Source organism: Eubalaena glacialis, chromosome 17, assembly GCF_028564815.1.
Source record: "Eubalaena glacialis isolate mEubGla1 chromosome 17, mEubGla1.1.hap2.+ XY, whole genome shotgun sequence".
Lineage (NCBI taxonomy): Eukaryota > Metazoa > Chordata > Mammalia > Artiodactyla > Balaenidae > Eubalaena > Eubalaena glacialis.
The window spans coordinates 79,196,464-79,220,676 of NC_083732.1; the positions used below are offsets into that span (position 1 = coordinate 79,196,464).

The 24,213-nt window shown below is 40.6% G+C and overlaps 1 protein-coding gene across 1 annotated transcript in view; it reads right to left on the bottom strand.

The window, feature by feature from the left end:
• ADCY8 (adenylate cyclase 8) overlaps positions 1–24,213 on the bottom strand; it is a 230,879-nt gene that overhangs the window by 112,473 nt on the left and 94,193 nt on the right. Inside the window, exon 5 of the mRNA XM_061172242.1 lies at positions 22,779–22,906. Within this exon, the coding sequence (XP_061028225.1) occupies positions 22,779–22,906 (128 nt within the window). The remainder of the gene's footprint in view (positions 1–22,778; positions 22,907–24,213) is intronic.

Below are 24,213 nucleotides of genomic sequence, written 5' to 3' on the forward strand. Positions count from 1 at the left end.
ACAAGTTCAACTCCTGTCCAGTCATATGCCACCTCTTCCATGAAGCCTTCTTGGATTTCCTGATAACAGAAAGATACCTTTCCTCCTCCAAACTCTACTAGTCTTTTGTCTGAACGTTTAAGGGCCCTTATCACCCTTCTCCCCAAACCTGTTCATCCTATATACTTCTGTCTCAGGGAATGGCATCAACCTCTCTCTCTACTCACTACTGTACAAACCTGGGATAGATTATAGATTCTGCACTTCATTGCACACTCCATTTCCAACCTAAATATTTTAATTTTTATTCCATTTCCTTTTCTCCATTCCTCATACCACCACTCTAGTTCAGGCCACCATCAGGCTTCAGTCTGGGGTCCCTGCCTCAGCCTGACCACCTTCCAGCTCATGTTCTACCATGTTCTACATGGCTATCACAAACACAAAAGTGACCTCGTCACTCCATCACTGCCTTGTCTAAAACTCTTTCCTGACCTCCTGACTCCTTAGAGCAGTGGTCTCTGGAGTAGTGTGCTCACATCCCAGGGCTGAGCTGGGTCAACGGTTGGGAAGCAGGAAGACAATGATACAACTTCCATCCATAGCTTTTGTGTTTTATCTTTACCAAAATTTGATATATGGGTTGACTTTAGCCACCTTACAGGGTCTGTATCAGACTGACCTCTGACTGTAAGCATGGGGGAGGCATCTTGAGAAAAGAGGAAGATTTCTACCATCAGGAGTTTCCTCTGGGCACACGCATTCCTTCTTCATTTTCAAAATATTTCAAACAATTTTAGTTTAAGAGTTAAAGGATGTCATTTATGTAGAAAGAAATTCAAATGGTAGACTATAACACTTTGAAATAGAAGAACTAGAAAAATCTTCATTGCCACATAGCAACCCAGTGGTTATTTTACTTCAAAATAGTTAAAGGAGTTGTCAAATTTAAAGATGATTTATCTTTAAGGCAGCTTGTATGATCAACATAGCTTTTTAATTTAACTACTATGTACAAAATAGATAAGCAACAAAGATATGTTTTATAGCACAGGGAATTATAGCCATTATATTTATTTATTTATTTATTTGGTTGTGCTGGGCCTTAGTTGCGACAGGCGGGCTCCTTTGTTGCGGCTCACTGGCTCCTTAGTTGAGGCACATGGACTCCTTAGTTGTGGCATGCGAACTCTTAGTTGTGGCATGCGAACTCTTAGTTGCGGCATGCGTGTGAGAACTAGCTCCTTGACCAGGGATTGAACCCCGGCCCCCTGCATTGGGAGCGTGGAGTCTTAACCACTGTGCCACCAGGGAAGTCCCATAGCCATTATCTTGTAATAACTTTTAATGGAGTATAATCTGCGAAAATACTGAATAACTATGCTGTACACCTGAAATATAATATTGTAAATCATCTATACCTCAATAAAAATTAAATTAATATAAAAAATAAAGATGATTTATCCCTTTTTCTTTGACATGAAAGCAAGTGTTTCAAACTCTCTAACTTTTCTGTGATAATAAGTTGCTATTAATATCCAAATATTTGGAAGAAACCAAACTTGCATAATTTGTTTATCCAAACTGAAGAGGATGGTTTAAGAAGGAGTGAGAAAGTAACTGCTTTTCATAAGAAATTCATGGTCTGAAGAGAGAATTTTGAAAATGGAAGTTTGGAAATGTCTCTATCTCTTCGGGAACTTGGTTGTCAAACTTAAGTTATGTCAACTATCAAAATTCTCAGAGGTGCATATTGACTAATGTCAGGGAGGAAAACAATTTTCCTCTGACTGGTCTAAGAATTGAATTGACATGAGACAGATTAACAGGAGAAAATTGAATTTAATTACATGCATACAGGACCTCCTAAGAAAAACGAGACCCCAGGACAAGTTAGGGAATGGAGGCTTCTATGCTGAGAGAAGGAGAAGGGGACAAGGGTTTCGGACTTCAAAGGGGAGGAAAGCAATTTACAGGAAGATGGGAAAGAAAAGTTTGGTAAACAAATGTTTGCCATGCTTTGCAGAGACAACGGGATACAGAGAGGGGTCTGATCAAACAGGCCTCCTTGCTAAGTTCCCCCCCCCCCCTTGCTAAGTTTAGCTCATATTCCTTGTCGTGGCTCTGAGGATAGCTCTCTTCCTGGGATAGAGCCAATCTAAATTCTTTTAGGCAGTTAAGGGGGAGCAGGTAAACATTCTTCCTGAGCCTTTTGTTTCTTAAAAACCACCAGCCTAAAATAATCCTCATGCCAAAGAGACACATTTTGGGGTGGCAAATGTTGCTCCCTTGCAGTAATCTATTTAAAAATTTTCCAGATGAAGAGTTTTGGTAGAGTTTGAACCCATTTGTTAAAAGATATAAAAAATCTACTGCCCTCTAATGAGCCTGTATGAACAACTCACAGACATCAGAGAAGAAGAAAATGTATGACAAGATGTATAAAACTTTGGCATAAATGACCATAAATCTGATGGTCATTAGAGCCAGATATAGAAATAAATTGAATTTAAAACCTCACCTTTGCATTTCTGCATCATAAACTATTAAGATTAAAATAAAATCAGTTATGTTGAAACCCACTGCTCTCACTAAAAAATGGTGACAGCAGAAAGATTTTTGCACTATAATTAAATTTAAAATATTTAAAAGTATATTTATTTCATCATTATCCTTAATAATCCATATTTCATGTATATTTTATAGTATATGTTTTAAATGTGTGAATATAATGATAGAATAGATAATAATACAGTTTATAAGTTATTATAAGCATTTTTGATAAAGATGGGGGATCAAAATACTCAGAAACCACTGACCTGTAAGATAAAATGGAAAACCCTCAGAATGGGAGAAAATAGTTGCAAATGAAGCAACTGACAAAGGATTAATCTCCAAAACATACAAGCAACTCATGCAGCTCAATATCAAAAAAACAAACAACCCAATCCAAAAATGGGCAGAAGACCTAAATAGACATTTCTCCAAAGAAGATATACAGATTGCCAATAGACACATGAAAGAATGCTCAACATCATTAGTCATTAGAGAAATGCAAATCAAAACTACAGTGAGATATCATCTCACACCGGTCAGAATGGCCATCATCAAAAAATCTACAAACAACAAACGCTGGAGAGGGTGTGGAGAAAAGGGAACCCTCTTGCACTGTTGGTGGGAATGTAAGTTGATACAGCCACTATGGAGAACAGTATGGAGGTTCCTTACAAAACTAAAAATAGAACTACCATATGACCCAGCAATCCCACTACTGGGCATATACCCTGAGAAAACCATAATTGAAAAAGAGTCATGTACCAAAATGTTCATTGCAGCTCTGTTTATGATAGCCAGGACATGGAAGCAACCTAAGTGTCCATCAACAGATGAATGGATAAAGAAGATGTGGCACATATATACAATGGAATATTACTCAGGCATAAAAAGGAACAAAACTGAGTTATTTGTAGTGAGGTGGATGGACTTAGAGACTGTCATACAGAGTGAAGTAAGTCAGAAAGAGAAAAACAAATACCGTATGCTAACACATATATATGGAATCTAAAAAAAAAGAAAAAACAAAAAAGAAAATGGTCAGAAGAACCTAGGGGCAAGATGGGAATAAAGATGCCGACCTACTAGAGAATGGACTTGAGGATATGGGGAGGGGGAAGGGTAAGCTGGGACAAAGTGAGAGAGTGGCATGGACATATATACACTACTAAACGTAAAACAGATAGCTAGTGGGAAGCAGCCGCATAGCACAGAGAGATCAGCTTGGTGCTTTGTGACCACCTAGAGGGGTGGGATAGGGAGGGTGGGAGGGAGATGCAAGAGGGAAGAGATATGGGGACATATGTATATGTATGACTGATTCACTTTGTTATAAAGCAGAAACTGACACACCATTGTAAAGCAATTATACTCTAATAAAGATGTTTAAAAAAAAAAAAGATAAAATGGAAAATTCCTAGCCTAGCACATAAAATCCTTCATGATCTGTCCTGTGTCTTCCTTATTAGCCTCATTTCTCATGCACACACTGGACTCCAGCCATCCAAACTACAAGTCACTGCCTGAACCCTGGGCCCAGGATGCTCCCTCAGTCTGGAATGTCCATTCCCTCCTTCAGTTGAAATCTGGATTATGTGCCTTTCCCAGTGTTCCTATTGCATCCCACGTGAACAATAACTGGGGTACTGTATTGTAATCATCTGTCTCCTCTACTAGATTCTAAACTAATTTACGGTACAGACTTTGCATGGCTCAGTGCCATCCATCCCTCTTAACATGGTACCATGTTTGGAACATGGCGACACTCAATCAATGTTTATTGAATGGAAGAATGGATGGGTGAGTGGATGGATGTCCATACTCACTGTTCATGTTCCCACATCTCTAAGCATTTTGATAAAGAGTATAAACTCCTGGAAGGCAATATTCCTGTCTGAGTTATCCTTGTATCTCTTACAGCCTAGGGCATGCCTCACATATAGTTGGGCTTTTTTTAAAGAATAAATGAATGATTCCATGTACAAATTGCATCTTTGTATTTCCTGTTCTTAACAAGTTATAAGATAATACATTTATTTAAACAATAAAGTGTTAGTGGGTTGTGAATATAGAAATATTGAAATAAATTAGATATTAGGAAGGCAGCCACGGACATTAGAAAGAATGCTTGTAGCTAAAGGGTGAGACAGTTCTTGTCCCTGGTGAGGATTCTAGTTTCTGGGCCATTGTTTTAACTTTAACTTTTAAGTTAAAAACTGTATGGGAGTTTGGGATTGACATATACACACTACTATATTTAAAATAGATAACCGACAAGGACATACTGTATAGCACAGGGACTTCTACTTAATATTCTGTAATAACCTATATGGGAAAAGAATCTGAAAAAGAATACATACATGCATATGTATAACTGAATCACTTTGCTGTACACCTGAAACTAACACAACATTGTAAATCAACTATAATCCAGTATAAAATAAGAATTTTTTTAAAAAAGGAGGAGGAGAAGGAGGAAGAAGTAAACAAAAAACCCTGTATGTGTATACAGTTTTTATACACAAACCTTCATCCACTGATGATGACAACAGTAGAGGCCATTTGAAAAATTCAATAAAGCAAGAGGAGAAATGGCATCGAGCACTTGAGAAGAGCATTTTAGTTTCTGACGCTTTCTCATTGAGTTTCTGTGAGGCAGGTCATCTGTGCTGTTCACCATGTCTTGTACCACAATATCCAAACACATATTAGGATTATACTTTCCTATATATTTCATGTTATTTTTAGCCAATAAAATGTGAGCAGAAGTGATATGGGTCATTTCTGGGCAGAAGTTTTAAAAGCCTGATCAACCACACTCCTTTGATTTTTCTTTTTTTTCTGTGTCCAGCCTCAGTCGAGGACACTTGGTGATGAGGCCTTCTTAACCACGGTTCCCGAATGAGGATTATGTAGAGTGGTACCCTGCCGTTCCCTCAACCATCTCATAATGGACAGGAAACGTGAGTGAAAAGTGAATCTTTGCTGTTTTAAGCCACTGAGATTTGGGGGGATGTTTGTTACATCAGCATAACCAGGACCATCCTGACTGGTACAATCATCATTCCCAATCTACATCATTCTCATTATATGAGCATCATTATAGTAGAGGGTGTAATATGGACTCTAGTGCCAGACTACCTGAGTTTATATCTTGCTCTGCCACTTACTAGCTGCATGACCTTAGGCACGTTACTTAACTTCTATCTATAAAATGGGAGCGATAATAGCATTGTCAGGGTTAAGTGAATAAAGATATGTAGAGAGTTGAGAATAGTCTCTGGCACATACTAAGGACTACTTGGTTGCTTATCACATATGAAGGAACTGCAGGAAAGTTAACCTATTTTCTTGTGGCCACATAGCTGGTAAGCATGATTCTAAGACTAAACTGGGGCTGCTGTTTTTTAAACCTCATACTCCTTGCAACATAGACACTGTATGTGGTGTATGAGTCTGGGCAAATAGCTTAATCTTATCCAGAGTTTCAATGGTTGTAGAATAAAGCTCTAGCTGATTGTTTCACTTACAGAGCCTTTGTGAGCCCCAAAGGAGATAATGGATGTTAAAGTGCTTTGCCAACTAATTGTGAGGGTCTATTAAACAGCACACCATGCTAATGCCATTAGGCAATTAACATTATACAGGGAATGCACTGGAACATCTTAATGAAAAGACATTTAGATTTTTTATTTTCTTCTACAAAACAAAAATCATAAGACAAACTTTTTCATTGCACTGTTTTTCTTTTTGTTGTGTCTGGGATTTGACTTAATAAAAGAGAAGAATGAAATTACGGAGAAGTGATGAATAATTTACAGACAGCGATCCTCTTTGGAAAGGCTACCCAGCGGCTGCATGGAACTACAAACACATTCCATGTGTTTCAAGATCAGTTCTTGAGGGGGGAGGGGGCCTTTGAGCATTCTTGAAGCTAAAATGGAGGGAATTCTGCTCTGAGTTACAGGTCCTTTTCAATTTTTCCAAAGTAGACCCCCACCGATGTTTTGCTGTGCCTCATCAGTCGCAAGTAAAGAAAAAAAAATGCCTATAGATCACTTGCCTTATAAACATCTGCACCTGCTCTTTTTCTCCACACACTCTGAGCTTCTGGAGGGCAGGGGTACCATCTTTCATTTCCACATGCCCACACTTAGCACAGCGCTTAGCACATAATGCTCAGAAGTATTTGTTGAATTCATGGACAAAGCTCAAAACTTTTCTTGCTCTATAGCCCCTTGTTGTCCCAAGATGCTTCTAAGAGTCCCAGGGGAACCACGGAGGTGTGTTTGGCCCTGCCAGTTGGGGAGTGAGGAGACCCTCTACATCTTCCCCTTTCAATTAAAGCAGCTTTGCTCTCATCTGTTTTCACGGAGGGCTTCCAGCTAAGATTTCTTTTAAATAAAGACTCCACTTAATAGTTATTATTATTTTTTGTAGCTCTAGATCAAGCTGGGTACCAATAATGCAACAGTTTACCAGCATAAGAGCGAAGATGTCATTTCCTTTAATTGAACTATTAAAGATGAGTGTTTGGTATATGACAAAAGATGAAGAACCTCAGAAATGTTCTTTCAGTTGAAATGCTTCAAATGGTTCATTTTTTAGCCAATTAACCAATCCATCGATGGTGCTGGAGAAATGACAGCCATCATTGATCTGTAGATTAGACTTTCTCCACCGTTAAATAAATGGATGAGTAGAGAGACAAACTTCAGCAGAGTAGCAGATTGTTACTGTGGGTGAAGTACATCCAACTCCTCAGCTTTGGGAGCAGAGACTGGAGTTCGAATGCTGCATCTACCCCTTGCTGGCTGTGGAAACTGGAGCAAAGGAAGTAAATTCCCCTCTATAAAATGGGAATGATACGGGCTTCTCAAAGCAAGTGACTCTCAACACCACCAAGGGGCATGGAGTCTGCATTAAAGCAGGCCTGGATGTGAAGTTAGGTATCTCAACTTACTACCTGTGGGCCTCACGCTAGTTGCATTAGTCTCTGAGTCCCAGTATTCTTAGGTGCAATGGGAAAGAGAACTAGATTTTTGCAGAGTTGTTAGGATAGTTTATAAAATCATGTATATAAAGCACTTAACCTGGTGCAGTTTGAACACTCAAAAATAGTGGCTACTACTAATTTTTGTTAGTAATTAACAAAATTAACAATTCGTAATTATACAACTATATACAGGTTGAATCAGACCAAAAAAAAATTATGAATTGATCACACTACACTTTCCTGCTATAGTTGTGCCTGCATTTGCTCTATTTACATCTAAATAGCTTCAACCAACCCATTTCATATACCAACTGGGCAGTTCCTAGACATATATTGGTTCAAAAAGGATGAACTAATTTACAGTGTAGTAAGAACTGAGTGATTGGTCCTCAGCTCCCTAGATGAAACAGTGCCCTTGGACACTCTGGGAAAAATGGAAAAACAGGGGAGTTAGTTATGGAGGTCAACTACGGTCACTGTGCAGGGTGTTCTGTGCAAGTGTCAAGTCTTGTCTTTACAATAACCCTGGGTACCATTACCAGTACCATTTTACAAATTAGGAAGCTGAGTTCCAAGAAGTTCCTTTCTTTAGGTCACACATATAGAGGTGGAATAGCTGGAATTTCACCCCAGGTGTGTGAGCTAAATGTAGTGGTCCATTTCCTTTACCCTGAATGGTTTATTTTGAAAAAGGAGCCATGCTTAGGGGTACATGAACCACTGGGGTTTGATCTGGCTCTGCCCAATAGATGGATGACACAGTCTCTGCCAGCTAATTCCAAAAGTCAGCAGACTTATAGCAAGCTCCCTTCTGTAGATTCCAGAGTTCACTGAGGGTACCTCAGGGGTCACTCACTGTTGGGGTGGGAGCTGCCAGCATGGTGGCCATGGAGCCCGACTTTGCCTTCAACCATGATCTATCCTATAGCCTTTACTGGACTTCAGAGTCAGCCTGCCTTACAAAACATGCGGCCCATCTGCTTCTAAAAAGTTGGAAAGCAACTGTGTCTTATCCTAGCATGGAAGTTGCAGTTTCACAAAGTACTTGATTCTGACGCCCACAACAGTTCTGATAGGTAGATATCTGATAGGTACCTATCAGCATTATAAATTTCCATTTTACAGATGAGGGAACTGAGGCTCCAAGAGAGTTAAGATGTAACTACTATCTCTTCTGTGTTGGCCTTTTATCTTCATAAAAGATCTCATTTCATTCTCACCCTATGCTACATGTACAGTCCATTTATCTCATTTGTTCATTTATTCAACAAGCATCTCTTGAAGTCCTCTGCAGATATAAGAAGGGAACCAAACAGACAAATCAGAAAATCAGTTCCTGTATTTATGGAGATTGCATTAGGATGGTTTCCCCCCATTTTACAGCTAAGGAGGCTGGAGCGGAGAGAGGTTAAGTCACTCGCTCAAGGTCAGGAAGTAATGGGTCCTGATCGGCCCTCACAATGGCAGACTGCAAGCTGAGAGCTCTTTGGACACTTTCCTGCTGCTTGCGCTCCCTTCAGCATCACCCTCCTGCTTTTGGGGGTGGAAAGGTAATGGGAAAACCTGGAGCAGGATTCCTGTTCACAAACAGTGTGGACTGCATGAGAGAAAAGCAAGAGAAGCAATCCAGCCACCCATTTCCCACACTGAGCTCTATGTCATTCTCTCTCTGTAAAAGTAGATTTTTAAAAAACTAAGGTTGCCCTAAATGGTGTGTGTGTGTGTGTGTGTGTTCGTACTCCGCAATGCGTACTTCTTTAAACTCACAAGCATTTTCTCATGCCATTGAATATTAATGTAAATCATGGTACTTAACGGTTACCCATTTCCCTATTTTGTAATATGCAAAACTTTATCTAACCATTTCCCTGCCTGTAGACATTTAGGGAGTCAGATGAGCATGCCTCAGGGTCTTTGCCCTGCTGCTTAGGCTGCGGGTCATTGGCCGGAAGTTACTTATCCTATCAGAGTTTCAAGTTCCTCGTCTGAAAACTGGGGAGAGTAATAGTATTTTCCTCTCAGGGCTGTGCTCAGTATTAGGTGAGGCGAGTCAGGAAGGTTATTTAGTATAGTGTCTGGCACATGGTGAGCGTTCAATCAACATTAGCTTTATCAGCTATTGTTACCAGATAGTTTCAGTCTTCACCATTGTAAATAATTTGGCAAAAAGAATACTTGTTCATGTTAAAGACAACTCTGATGCATTTCAAAGAGAAGTGCAGCCTTATGGATGCTGTTGTCAGTGACTTTTCAGAACAAGGTGAGAAAGGGGGTTTGAGGAGGAAGGAGAGAGAGAGAGAGAAGCAAGGGAGAGAGGGAGACAAAGAGCAAAAAAGAACTACAGGAGGGAGAAAGAAGGAGGAACAGATGCCGCGAGGCATGCAGGGGGCTTGGGCACTCTTGCCTCCAGTGAGGAAAGCAAAATAACTCCTGCTTTTCATTCCTGGTCCTGCCATGTTGCTTGGCAGGGCAACCCCGTCACAAGGATTAAGACCTTTGTTCCAATTAACCATCAGGGACAAGCCAGTTCCTGCTTGACATTCTGGTGTCATTCCATGCCTTTTTAGCAACTGTGCTGAAAAGACCGGGCTCTGTAATTTTCATTAAGATTCATCAAGGGAGCCTTCGGAGATTATTAATAAAGATACTGCATATAACACAGCCCACCGTCCGCTCTAGTGTCTCCTCAGCTATCAAGTCTTTCCAAAATAGACCCAGGGCGTGTGAAAAGGAGCTACCTGGAGCCACTTTTCAATCTACGTAATGGAACTATTATCTAAACCTATTTTAATTAATTAAATTTTATGAACAGACATCCATGAGATGCTATTAAATGCTTTATTAGAAATAAAGTTATATTCAATCACTTTTTTTTTGCCATTCATCTAGCTAATATCATGTTTCTAAAATCAAGTTGTTTTTTTTTTGATGGAATAAATTTACTAAGAGGCTTGATTAAGGCTTATGATCTTGTTACTGTCAGAAGTTTACTGACTTTTCTTCCCTCTCAATGTCAGTTCTGCTAACTTATTAAGGATGTATGTGAGACCTCCTAGGCTATACTTTGATCCTTTGGGTATCAATGGCAGATTTCAGGCATCAGAAACAATTGCAGAAATCTGGAGCTAGGAGGTAGGATGCCGTAATTGTTAAGACCAATGGCTTTGGCGTCAGATGGTTCTGGATTGGTGCCCTTATTCTGCCACCGACTAGCTGTGTGATTTCGGGCAATTACCCAAACTCCGTAAGCTCCAGTTTCCTCACTGGTAAAGTAGGAGCCTAATTCCAGAGCTTAGTCAGGATGTACCCATATAGCTATACTGGTTGTTTTTGGTTAATATCCATTCTGATTGGCTTCCCTGGCCTATTCTGATTAGTCCATGCTTTAGCCATACTAGTTGTTCAATATTTTGCTCTCCACCCCTGCCTAACTCCCAGGATTGTTATAAGGACTAAATGAGCTAATGTATGTAAAACCCTTATCTCAGTTGATGGCATATAGTAGGTGTTCATTAAACCCTAGTTACTGTTATTATTATTTTACTAGAATAGAAGCCCTAAGAAATGAATAGCTTTCTGTAACTTAACTGAGTCAAATTTTCCAGTGTCCAGTCTCAGCCCTAATTGCAAGATTCTATTAAAAATGTTTCTAGGGTGATAACATGCATGCTATCTACTTAAATTTTCAAAAGAACACTCTGAATTTGGGATCTTATGATTCCCATTTCACAGAAGAGGCCATGTAGGCTCTGAGAAGTTAAGTCACATTCATCCACAGCCACACACCTAATAATGGGAAGAAGCAGGAACCAGGTTATGTCTGCTGACTGCAGGTCAAGGTCACTCAGTACGTTCCCTTTAAGTCATCTCATGGTGCTATAGTCACTCTTTCAAGGAACCATTGCTGTGATCACATCCAGCAACAAACTCTATCTTTAATAAAGTGGAACCCTGTCCAAAATACTCAGAGTATTACCAATTGATAAGGTAGGTTTACTATAATGATAAATATTTAATTTAAACTTCTATGTCACATATGGTGTCTTGGGGGACTCAGGGTCTCAGCTTTGGAGGATTATAACCTTTTCCTATTTCACAGCTACTGCTCTATTTCAGGTCCTTAGTTCTCTTTACTGGACTGTTACAAAAATATCTCCCAGCCAGTTTCCTTCCCCTTGGCCTCTGATTTCTCTCATCCAGAGTCAACTGGAGAGAGAGTTTTCCATCTCCATGGTTACCTTCCTCAAGCCCAGATCAGAACATGACACTTCCCCACTTCAAGTGTCAGCGACTTCCCATTGCCTGAGGGGTGAAGCCCCAGTGTGTCTTACAAGGTCACCAACTATCTGTGCACTAACTCCATTGACTGAATTTAGAATTGTAGGGATCACCAAGGCCTGCTTCAAATCCTTAACACACACACATATATATGCACAAACATACACATGCACACACAAGTATAGACATAGGTGCTCACATACTGATGCATATCTACACATCTGCACGCAAGCACACGCACAAACACACATACACACCATACACATATACATATGTACACACATATACACACCACATATATATACACAGCACACACATACATACATACAATACATATACATAAGCATATGAGATGCTAAGGCTGCTGCTGCAGCCACCAAGAAGCCTGTGTGCAAGCACAGGTCACTCTCCACACCTCCCCTCCTGGGAGCCTGTGCAGCCTGCCACTGCCAGGGTCCCGTGATCCAGGGACAACTTCCCCGGGAGAACACAAGATGCGCCTCAGGCTGGTGCAACATCACGCCAGCCTCTGCCACTGCAGGCACGCCCCGCATTCCGTACCCCTCCCTCCCTCTGGCCTCAGCCCCGGAATCAGCTGCTCCTTTAACCCCATCCTGTCTGGGCACGAAAAAAGCCTGAGGGTGACCTACACACAGAGGCAGGGCCAAATCCAAAGCTGAACCCCGGGAGATGTGCGAACAAAGAAGAGAAAGGGAAGTCTCTCCCAGCAGCCTCAGGAGCAGCGGATTAAATCTCCACAGTCAACTTGATGTACCCTGCATCTGTGGAATACCTGAATAGACAACGAATCATCCCAAATTGAGGAGGTGGACTTTGGGAGCAACTGTAGACTTGGGGTTTGCTTTCTGCATCTAATTTGTTTCTGGTTTTATGTTTATTTTAGTTTAGTATTTAGAGCGTATTATCATTGGTAGATTTGTTTATTGATTTGGTTGCTCTCTTCCTTTTTTTTAATATATATATATTTTGCTTTTTCTCTTTTTGTGAGTGTGTATGTGTATGCTTCTTTATGTGATTTTGTCTGTATAGCTTTGCTTTTGTCCTAGGGTTCTGTCTGTCCGTTTTTTAAATTTTTTTTTAGTATAGTTTTTAGTGCTTGTTATCATTGGTGGATTTGATTTTTGGTTTGGTTGCTCTCTTCTTTCTTTCTCTTTTTTTTTACTACTTTTTAATTTTTAATAATTAAAAAAATTTTAATTTAAATAACTATTTTATTTTATTGTTTTCTTTCTTTCTTTCTTTCTTTTTTCCCCTCCCTTTTCTTCTGAGCTGTGCAGCTGACAGGGTCTTGGTGCTCCAGCCGGGTGTCAGGCCTGAGCCTCTGAGGTGGGAGAGCTGAGTTCAGGACATTGGTCCACCAGAGACCTCCTGGCCGCATGTAATATCAAACAGCAAGAGCTCGCCCAGAGCTCTCCATCTCAACGCTAAGACCCAGCTCCACTCAACAACCAGCAAGCTACAGTGCTGGACACCCTACGCCAAACAACTAGCAAGACAGGAACACAACCCCACCCATTAGCAGAGAGGCTGCCTAAAATCATAATAAGGTCACAGACACCCTAAAACACACCACCGGACGCAGTCCTGCCCACCAGAAAGACAAGATCCAGCCTCATCCACCAGAACACAGGCACCAGTCCCCTCCACCAGGAAGCCTACACAAGCCACTGAACCAACCTGAGCCACTGGGGGCAGACACCAAAAACAAAAGGAATTACGAACCTGCAGCCTGTGAAAAGGAGACCCCAAACACAGTAAGTTAAGCAAAATGAGAAGACAGAGAAATATGCAGCAGATGAAGGAGCAAAGTAAAAACCCACCAGACCAAACAAATGAAGAGGAAATAGGCAGTCTACCTGAAAAAGAATTCAGAGTAATGATAGTAAAGATGATCCAAAATCTTGGAAATAGAATGGAGAAAATACAAGAAACGTTTAACAAGGAACTAGAAGAACTAAAGAGCAAACAAACAATGATGAACAACACAATAAATGAAATTAAAAATTCTCTAGAAGGAATCAATAGCAGAATAACTGAGCAGAAGAACAGCTAAGTGACCTGGAAGATAAAATAGTGGAAATAACTACTGCAGAGCAGAATAGAGAAAAAGGAATGAAAAGAATTGAGGACAGTCTCGGAGACCTCTGGGACAATATTAAACACATAAACATTCGAATTATAGGGGTCCCAGAAGAAGAAGAGGAAAAAAAAGGGACTGAGAAATATTGGAAGAGATTATAGTTGAAAACTTCCCTAATATGGGAAAGGAAATAGTCAATCAAGCCCAGGAAGTACAGAGAGTCCTATACAGGATAAATCCAAGGAGAAACATGCCAAGACACATATTAATCAAACTATCAAAAATTAAATACAAAGAAACAATACTAAAAGCAGCAAGGGAAAAGCAACAAATAACATACAAGGGAATCCCCATAAGGTCAACAGCTGATCTTTAGGCAGAAACTCAGCAAGCCAGAAGGGAGTCACAGGACATATTTTAAGTGATGAAAGGGAAAAACCTACAACCAAGATTACTCTACCCAGCAAGGATCTCATTCAGATTCAATGGAGAAATTAAAACCTTTACAGACAAGCAAAAGCTAAGCCAATTCAGCACCACCAAACCAGCTTTACAACAAATGCTAAAGGAACTTCTCTAAGCAGGAAACACAAGAGGAGGAAAAGACCTACAATAACAAACCCAAAACAATTAAGAAAATGGTAATAGGAACATACATATCGATAACTACCTTAAATAAAAATGGATTAAATGCTCCAACCAAAAGACATAGACTAGCTGAATGAATACAAAAACAAGACCCATATATATGCTGTCTACAAGAGACCCACGTCAGACCTAGGGACACATATAGACTGAAAGTGAGGGGATGGAAAAAGATATTCCATGCAAATATAAATCAAAAGAAAGCTGGAGTAGCAATTCTCATAGCAGACAAAATAGAGTTTAAAATAAAGACTATTACAAGAGACAAAGAAGGACACTACATAGTGATCAAGGGATCAATCCAAGAAGAAGATATAACAATTGTAAATATTTATGAACCTAACAAAGGAGCACCTCAATACATAAGGAGAATGCTATCAGCCATAAAAGGGGAAATCGACAGTAACACAATCATAGTAGGGTACTTTAACACCCCACTTTCACCAATGGACAGATCAACCAAAATGAAAATAAATAACGAAACACAAGCTTTAAATGACACATAAAACAAGATGGACTTCATTGATATTCATAGGACATTGCATCCAAAAACAACAGAATACACTTCTCAAGTGCTCATGGAATATTCTCCAGGATAGATCATATCTTGGGTCAGAAATCAAGCCTTGGTAAATTTAAGAAAATTGAAATCATACCACAAGGCTATGAGACTAGATATCAATTACAGGAAAAAATCTGTAAAAAATACAAACACATGGAGGTTAAACAATGCACTACTAAATAACCAAGAGATTACTGAAGAAATCAAAGAGGAAATCAAAAAATACCTAGAAACAAATGACAATGAAAACAAGACAACCCAAAACCTATGGGATACAGCAAAAGCAGTTCTAAGAGGGAAGTTTATAGCAATACAATCCTACCTCAAGAAACAAGAAACATCTCAGATAAACAACCTAACATTACAGTAAAGCAATTAGAGAAATAAGAACAAAAAACCCCAAAGTTAGCAGAAGGAAAGAAATCATAAAGATCAGATCAGAAATAAATGACAAAGAAATGAAGGAAACAGTAGCAAAGATCAATAAAACTAAAAGCGGGTTCTTTGAGAAGATAAACAAAATTGATAAACCATTAGCCAGACTCATCAAGAAAAAAAGGGAGAAGACTCAAATCAATAGAATTAGAAATGAAAAAGGAGAAGTAAAAACTGACACTGCAGAAATACAAAGGATCACGAGAGATTACTACAAGCAACTATATGCCAATAAAATGGACAACATGGAAGAAACGGACAAATTCTTAGAAAAGCAGAACCTTCCGAGACTGAACCAGGAAGAAATAGAAAATATAAACAGACCAGTCTCAAGCATTGAAATTGAAACTGTGATTAAAAATCTTCCAACAAACAAAAGCCCAGGACCAGATGGCTTCACAGGCGAATTCTACCAAACATCTAGAGAGGAGCTAACAGCTATCCTTCTCAAACTCTTCCAAAATATAGCAGAGGGAGTAACAATCCCAAACTCATTCTACGAGGCCACCATCACCCTGATACCAAAACCAGACAAAGATGTCACAGAAAAAGAAAACTACAGGCAAATATCACTGATGAACATAGATGCAAAAATCCTCAACAAAATACTATCAAACAGAATCCAACAGCACATTAAAAGGATCATACACCATGACCAAGTGGCGTTTATCCCAGGAATGTAAGGATTCTTCAATATATGCAAATCAATAAGTGTGATACACCATATTAACAAACTGAAGGATAAAAACCATATGATAATCTTAATAGATGCAGAAAAAGCCTTCAACAAAATTCAACACCCATTTATGGTAAAAACCCTCCAGAAAGTAGGCATAGAGGGAACTTACCTCCACATAATAAAGGCCATATATGACAAACCCACAGCCAGCATCTTTCTCAACGGTGAAAAACTGAAAGCATTTCCACTAAGATTAGGAACAAGACAAGGTTGCCCACTCTCCTCACTACTATTATTCAACATAGTTTTGGAAGTTTTAGCCACAGCAATCAGAGACGAAAAAGAAATAAAAGGAATCCAAATCAGAAAAGAAGAAGTAAAACTGTCACTGTTTGCAGATGACATACTATACATAGAGAATCCTAAAGATGCTACCAGAAAACTACTAGAGCTAATCAATGTATTTGGTAAAGTAGCAGGATACAAAATTAATGTACAGAAATCTCTTGCATTCCTATACACTAATGATGAAAAATCTGAAAGAGAAATTAAGGAAACACTCCCATTTACCATTGCAACAAAAAGAATAAAATACCTAGGAATAAACCTACTTAAGGAGACAAAAGACTTGTATGCAGAAAACTATAAGACACTGACGAAAGAAATTAAGATGATACAAACAGATGAAGAGACATACCATGTTCTTGGATTGGAAGAATCGTATTGTGAAAATGACTATACTACCCAAAGCAATCTACAGATTCAATGCAATCCCTATCAAACTACCAATGGCATTTTTCACAGAACTAGAACAAAAAATTTCACAATTTGTATGCAAACACAAAAGACCCCGAATAGCCAAAACAATCTTGAGAAAGAAAAATGGAGCTGGAGGAATCAGGCTCCCTGACTTCAGACTATACTACAAAGCTACAATGATCAACATAGTATGGTACTGGTACAAAAACAGACAGAAATATAGGTCATTGGAACAGGATAGAAAGCCCAGAGACAAACCCACGCACATATGGTCACCTTATCTTTGATAAAGGAGGCAAGAGTATACAATGGAGAAAAGACAGCCTCTTCGGTAAGTGGTGCTGGGAAAACTGGACAGCTACATGTAAAAGAATGAAATTAGAACACTCCCTAACACCATACACAAAAATAAACTCAAAATGGATTAAAGACCTAAATGGAAGGCCAGACACTATAAAACTCTTATAGGAAACATAGGCAGAACACTCTATGACATAAATCACAGCAAGATCCTTTTTGGCCCACCTCCTACAGAAATGGAAATAAAAACAAAAATAAACAAATGGGACCTCATGAAACTTAAAAGCTTTTGCAAAGCAAAGGAAACCATAAACAAGATGAAAAGACAGCCCTCAGAATGGGAGAAAATATTTGCAAACGAAGCAACGGACAAAGGATTAATCTCCAAAATATACAAGCAGCTCATGCAGCTCAATATCAAAAAAACAAAGAACCCAATCTAATAATGGGCAGAAGACCTAAACAGAGATTTCTCCAAAGAACATATACAGATTGCCAACAAACACATGAAAGGATGCTCAACATCACTAATCATTAGAGAAATGCAAATCAAAACTACAATGAGGTATCACCTTACACCGGTCAGAATGGCCATCATCAAAAAATCTAGAAACAATAAATGCTGGAGAGGGTGTGGAGAAAAGGGAACCCTCTTGCACTGTTGGTGGGAATGTAAACTGATACAGCTACTATGGAGAACAGTATGGAGGTTCCTTATAAAAGTAAAAATAGAACTACCATATGACCCAGCAATCCCACTACTGGGCATATACCCTGAGAAAACCATAATTCAAAAAGAGTCATGTACCACAATGTTCATTGCAGCTCTATTTACAATGCTTCCAGGACATGGAAGCAACCTAAGTGTCCATCAACAGATGAATGGATAAAGAAGATGTGGCACATATATACAATGGAATCTTACTCAGCCATAAAAAGAAACGAAATTGAGTTTGTAGTGAGGTGGATGGACCTAGAATCTGTCATACAAAGTGAAGTAAGTCAGAAGGAGAAAAACAAATACCGTATGCTAACATATATACACGGAATCTAAAAAAAAAAAATTGTTCTGAAAAACCTAGGGGCAGGACAGGAATAAAGACGCAGACGTAGAGAATGGACCTGAGGACACGAGGAGGGGGAAGCGTAAGCTGGGACGAAGTGAGAGAGTGGGATGGACATATATATACTGCCAAGTGTAAAACAGATAGCTAGTGGGAAGCAGCCGCATAGCACAGGGAGATCAGCTCAGTGCTTTGTGACCACCTAGAGGGGTGGGATAGGGAGAATGGGAGGGAGACGCAAGAGGGAAGAGATATGGGGATATATGTATATGTATAGCTGATTCACTTTGTTATACAGCAGAAACTAACACACAATTGTAAAGCAATTATACTCCAATAAAGATGTTAAAAAAAAGTTGTTATAAAAAAAAAAAGGACCACCGTGGAGATACTTAGACAGGGAAAACTGTTCCCTTATGTTTGTACTTCTGTCTTGCCTCTTGCTCCCTTGTGAAGCCTTCCAATGGTCTAAGCAGCAGCAGCTAATCCCAGCCTTTCCTGATTCCACACTCTGTCCCCGCTTGTCTGTGATTGAAGGAGAATCTCTATCACATATTTGGAGCGATCAGTGAATAAGGTCCCAGCGTCATTTAGACTATTGGTTTGCCATTTTTGCAAGAATTACAAATCTTACCCAAACAAGGAGCCTACTGTATCTGCTTGGATCCCGATGCCATCTCACCATCAGAGCACCAGTCTCTCACTGCCGGTCTGTACTCTGGGAACTGGTAATGGGTTTCATACTCTTTGAGGAAATGTCAGGGACAAGGAGAAACCCTGACAAGGTAGAGGCAATACCTCAATACGGATGCATCTCTGATGACAAATACACAGAGTTTCCATCAAGTCTGGGGACACCAGTCAATAAATGGTTTATTGACATTGTATTACAACATACGCAATATGATGTTATGTATGGTTCTAGACTTTATGGCTTCTTTGGAGTTTTCCAGTTGGAACAAGGGCCTTTGGGGCTGACTACAAAATTTCATTGTGTGTAAGTGATAGTTGGTTAAGATTTTTGACTTTTTGGTAAAGCAATGTAACTGGGGTTCTCTTATACACACAGTGAGGTGCAAATATTGTCTGCTGGTAATTCCTCAGAGTGTAATATTACTTGACAGTAAGAGTAGAAACTCTAGAAGTCTGAGCCAATTGCAACCAAGGCTTGCCTAATTCCACAGTTCTTGTTTATTTCTCTGCACCATGCTTTGTTGGTAACTGGAAGAATTCACACTGGACCTCAAATCACCTACATTATAATCAAGGAGTTGTTTGAGTATTAATAGACTCTGACTCATGCAGTTAAAAAATACCCTCCTGAATTGTTTTATTCTAAAGAAGTAAAAGCAGCATTTAATAAACTAACAAGAGAAAGCCCTTGAATCACTTCAACCCATCCAAATCTCACTGTCCCACTCCAAAACTTCAGAAAGGAGACTTTAAATTGGTTAAAATGGTCAGGAGGGATAAGATCCTCTCTACAAAGATAAATGGTAATGTTCTAAGAATCTTAAAGCATTTTGATAATCAATGTTTACTTCCTCTGCAACGTCATCTCTGTAGCATATCTTCTGCTTAAGTTCAAGATGGGAACTCCTATGGAAAGTCTGTGGATGAATGGATAAAAAAGATATTCTCTCTTCCTCCCTTCCTTCCTTCCTTCCTTCCTTTCTTTCTTTCTCCCTCTCTTTTTCTCTACACACACACACACACACACACACACAGAGACCCACACACTGGAATATTATTCAGCCTTAAAAAAGAGGAAATCCTGCTATCGGCGGCAATATGGATGAATGTGGAGGACATTATGCTCAGTGGAATAAGCCAGACAGAGAAAGACAAATATTCTATGGTATCACTTATATGTGGAATCTAAAAAAAAAGTTGCACTGATAGAAACAGAGTAGAAAGGTGGTCGTCAGGGGCTAGGATCGGGGTAGGGAAAAGGGGAACTGTTGGCCATGGGGTACAAACTTTCATTTTAAGATGAATAGGTTCTGAGGTTCTAATGTAAACATGGTGACTATAGTTAAAAACACTTATCGTATACTTGAAATTTGCCGAGAGTAGGTCTTAAGCATTCTCGTCAAAAAAAAGATAACTACGTGAGGTGACGGATGTGTTCATTAACTTGATTGTCATAATCACTTAAAAATGTGTAAGTATATCAAGTTATCACATTGTGCACTTTAAATATATACAATTTTATTTGTCAATTATATCTTAACAAATATTTAGAGAAAGAAAGGAAGAAAGAAAGAAAGAAAGGAAAGTTTTGCTGCTTAAACTTGATTTTGATATGGTTGGTAAATCACAGACTTTCAGAGGCTTCAGAACAGGTCTAGTCCAACTTCCTCATTTCATAGACAAGCCTCCAAGTAATATCTCTAATGGGCACCTACAGACAAGAGAAGGACCCCCGAGTGACCTGTTCATCACTGTATTTCCAGGGCTTAACACAGTGTCTGACACATGGTAGAACTCAACAAATTATTTGTTGACTGACCCACTGATTGACTGACAGAATAGTGTTCGCATACCTCATCGGCTGTAGAGTTGGTACAAGGCACTGGGTCTTCTGGGTGTCGGTCCCACTGTCTCCCTTGAAACCAGTCAACATATTATCACAATTCATCTTAGTTTTCAGGGCAAGACTCTCAAGTGTCCAAATTAACAGCAAGAAGCACCTGCAGCCTTTTCCATCTACCAAAGGCTGATCAAAAGGGAACTCTGGGTGGGAGTGGTGGGCTACTTTTCCACGGTCCCTACTGGGGGAAACATCTGCATCTCTGTAAAAGAGGGGGCAACAGCAGAGTGGACATTTCCAGTCTCTCTCCACCTGCCTACTTGGTCTTAGGGATGGTTATGGTTGGATTTTCATTATATACCTCATGGCAAAGCACCTCACTGCCTTGATCAGGCCCTGGTTGTGGGTAAGTTCCATAGGTGGGACCCTGAGGGACCACCCGGGGGGCATATCTGCCCACCCGGAGTGTGATTTCAGGCTCAGTATTGAAACGACCAGTGTCACTTCAATGTAACAGGATCATATTTAGGAAAAGGGCTTCTGTGCCCTCTTCTTAACTAGGGGACTTCACAGCATTTCCCAATGTCAACAGACCTCTGCCTGAAACCTGAATAAAGTCAGGGATCTGTCAGCAAGTAGAAGGGTCTGGCACACTGTGTTGGCTGTGGCCAGGTTCTAGAAAGGGAGCCTCCAACTTCTTATATTCCTCTTGCCTGTTCCTGGATTGGTCTTGGGAACCAGCAGGCAAGCGGAGCCTACAGTGGAGGGTGTGTGTTTGGGGGGGAGCGGAGCAGGGGTTGTTGCCCTGGCTGACCTTGAATCCAGACTGACACTCCCGAGCATCACACGGACGCCTGATAGACCATACAACCAAGGTGTGAGTGCACGAGGAGAGTCTTCTGGTCTGTTTCCAACAATGCTCTTCTTCCCTTATAAGATGAAGACATAATCCATGGAGATTTCTGCCCATGTGTCCACTCTTTACTCCCTTTGCTGTGGTTGTGGGAAGATGTGATGCTTGGAGGATCTGCAAACATTTTGGAACCTTGAGGGGAGCTTTGGCAATACTGAGCTTCTGTCCCAAAGCCATAAACAGTCTAGCTCCAAAGTCCTTGACCGCAATAACTCACCCCCCTTTGATTCAGCCTCTATTTGTCAGCTACACTCACCAAAGCCAAAAGCACTTGCCACACACCCGTGAAGACACCCAGGTTGCCCTTCAGTGATTCCTGTTGGCCTTAGGATAAAATGCAACCCCTTAACACGGCTGAGAAGGCCCTGCAGGTTCTGGATGCTCCCAGGGTGCCGTCTACCTGTCAGCACCATTTCCACCCCAGGCTCCACCAGCTGCCACTACAGCACATCCCGAATCCTGCACACGGCCACCTATCTTCCAAGCGCTCCATTCCACCTCCAGGATCTAATGTCTTACTTTTCAGGTAACAGCTTAGACATCTGTACTCTGGAAAGTCTTCTGCAGCACCCCAGATTGCACTAACTGTTGCTTCTCTATCGCCCCCGAGCACCCTGGTCTGATTCACCTCAGAGCGTATTGTACCATATTGGAATCGTCTATGCATTTATCTTTCCCACCGCACTGTCATCTCCCTGAAGGCAAGCACTATGCCCATCATATTCCCTGCTATATCCCCACAAGGACATTGGTCATACAAATCTGTTGCACAAATAATTGAAAGGGAGGTATAACTAGAACATAATGAAGCTAGCGGTTCCTATGGGAGAACTAATGGGTATACAGTCTTCATGAAATAAGTCAAAGAGCTCCACCTTTCAACGTACACATGATAGACAGCAAAGGATAGATGGGGTGGTTTTGGTCTTTCCCATCAAGCACGTCGAAGGCTCGGGTATCAGGGAGAAGGTCCCAAATTACCTGATGGTTTTGATCATGCTGAGGCCCATTTCAACGCAGCAGTGGGCGTGGTCCTGGCGGGGCTCAGGAAGTCCCGAAATGCAGTAGTAGCAGTCTCCAAGAATTTTAATGCGAAGGCAGTGATGCTCCTGAAAGGAACAAGGTGGGAGAGGGAAGGACTGAGTCAGCAGGCAGGTAAGTGCTTCCGAAAGCCTTGGGAAAGAGGGGAGCCGGGTCAGAAGGTCTGCACCTTGGGATCAGGGTGCCTTTCTACCTTTGAAATGTGCTATTTTCTTCGCAGGAAACTGGAGGGGGGAGTTGAAGGGCTCAGTGGTGGAATGGAGTCGTGGAAAAACACTGGATTTTGAGTTTGACAGATACAGGGCCATATCCCAACTCTGCCACGTAGTAGCTTTCTGATCTTAACCCCTATGGAACACTGAACACCCCTATCCTGCTCCCACTAATGCATTTCTTCTCAGGACATGTCTCTGGATTAACAGTTTATATCAGTTGCTAGCTCAACAGTAAGCACTTAAAAAAATAAATCACTTAGGGATACCAACTGTTCCAACTCCATATAAAGTCCTTTCCCAACGACGGTACTGGCACCTTAAGAAGAGGGGCTGACTGTGTCTTTTTTTTTTTTTTTTTAAAGGAATCCCTTTATTTTAATTTTAATTTTATTTATTTATTTATTTTTGGCTGTGTTGGGTCGATTCTGTGCAAGGGCTTTCTCCAGTTGCGGCAAGCGGGGGCCACTCTTCATCGCGGTGCGCGGGCCTCTCACTATCGCGGCCTCTCTTGTTGCAGAGCACAGGCTCTAGGTGCGCAGGCTCAGTAGTTGTGGCTCACGGGCCCAGTTGCTCCGCGGCATGTGGGATCTTCCCAGACCAGGGCTCGAACCCGTGTCCCCTGCATTGGGAGGCAGATTCTCAACCACTGCGCCACCAGGGAAGCCCTGACTGGGTCTTATACATACTTGTATTCATTTACTGATTCACACGCTTGCTCATTGATAAAAACATCAGGTGAGCATCTATCATAAAGCAAGCATTGTCCCTGACACAAAGATGATTAAAACAACCCCTATGATATATTAAACAGAATGCACCCTCACAAGAACCTGGAGGTAGGTACAATTTTTATCCTGACCACTTCACCAGTGAGAAGCAGGACACGCCTGTTTGTTTGGTGGATTCACAATCTTGAAGACATGATCCTTACAAAGTTTCAAAGAGCAACAAGCACCTAGGAAATGGTGCATACTTTCATATTGGATGGGAATAGGCTGGATTTTGCAGGTTATAGAGGAAAGAGAACTTGGGGCGGTAGAGCATAGGGGCTAAGAGCACTGGCTGAGGAGTCCCATTGCAGATCAAATCCTAGACCCCCCACCCCATCCTCACTGTGTGTTTTTAGGTAAATTACTTAACCTCTGAGCCTCCGCTATCTC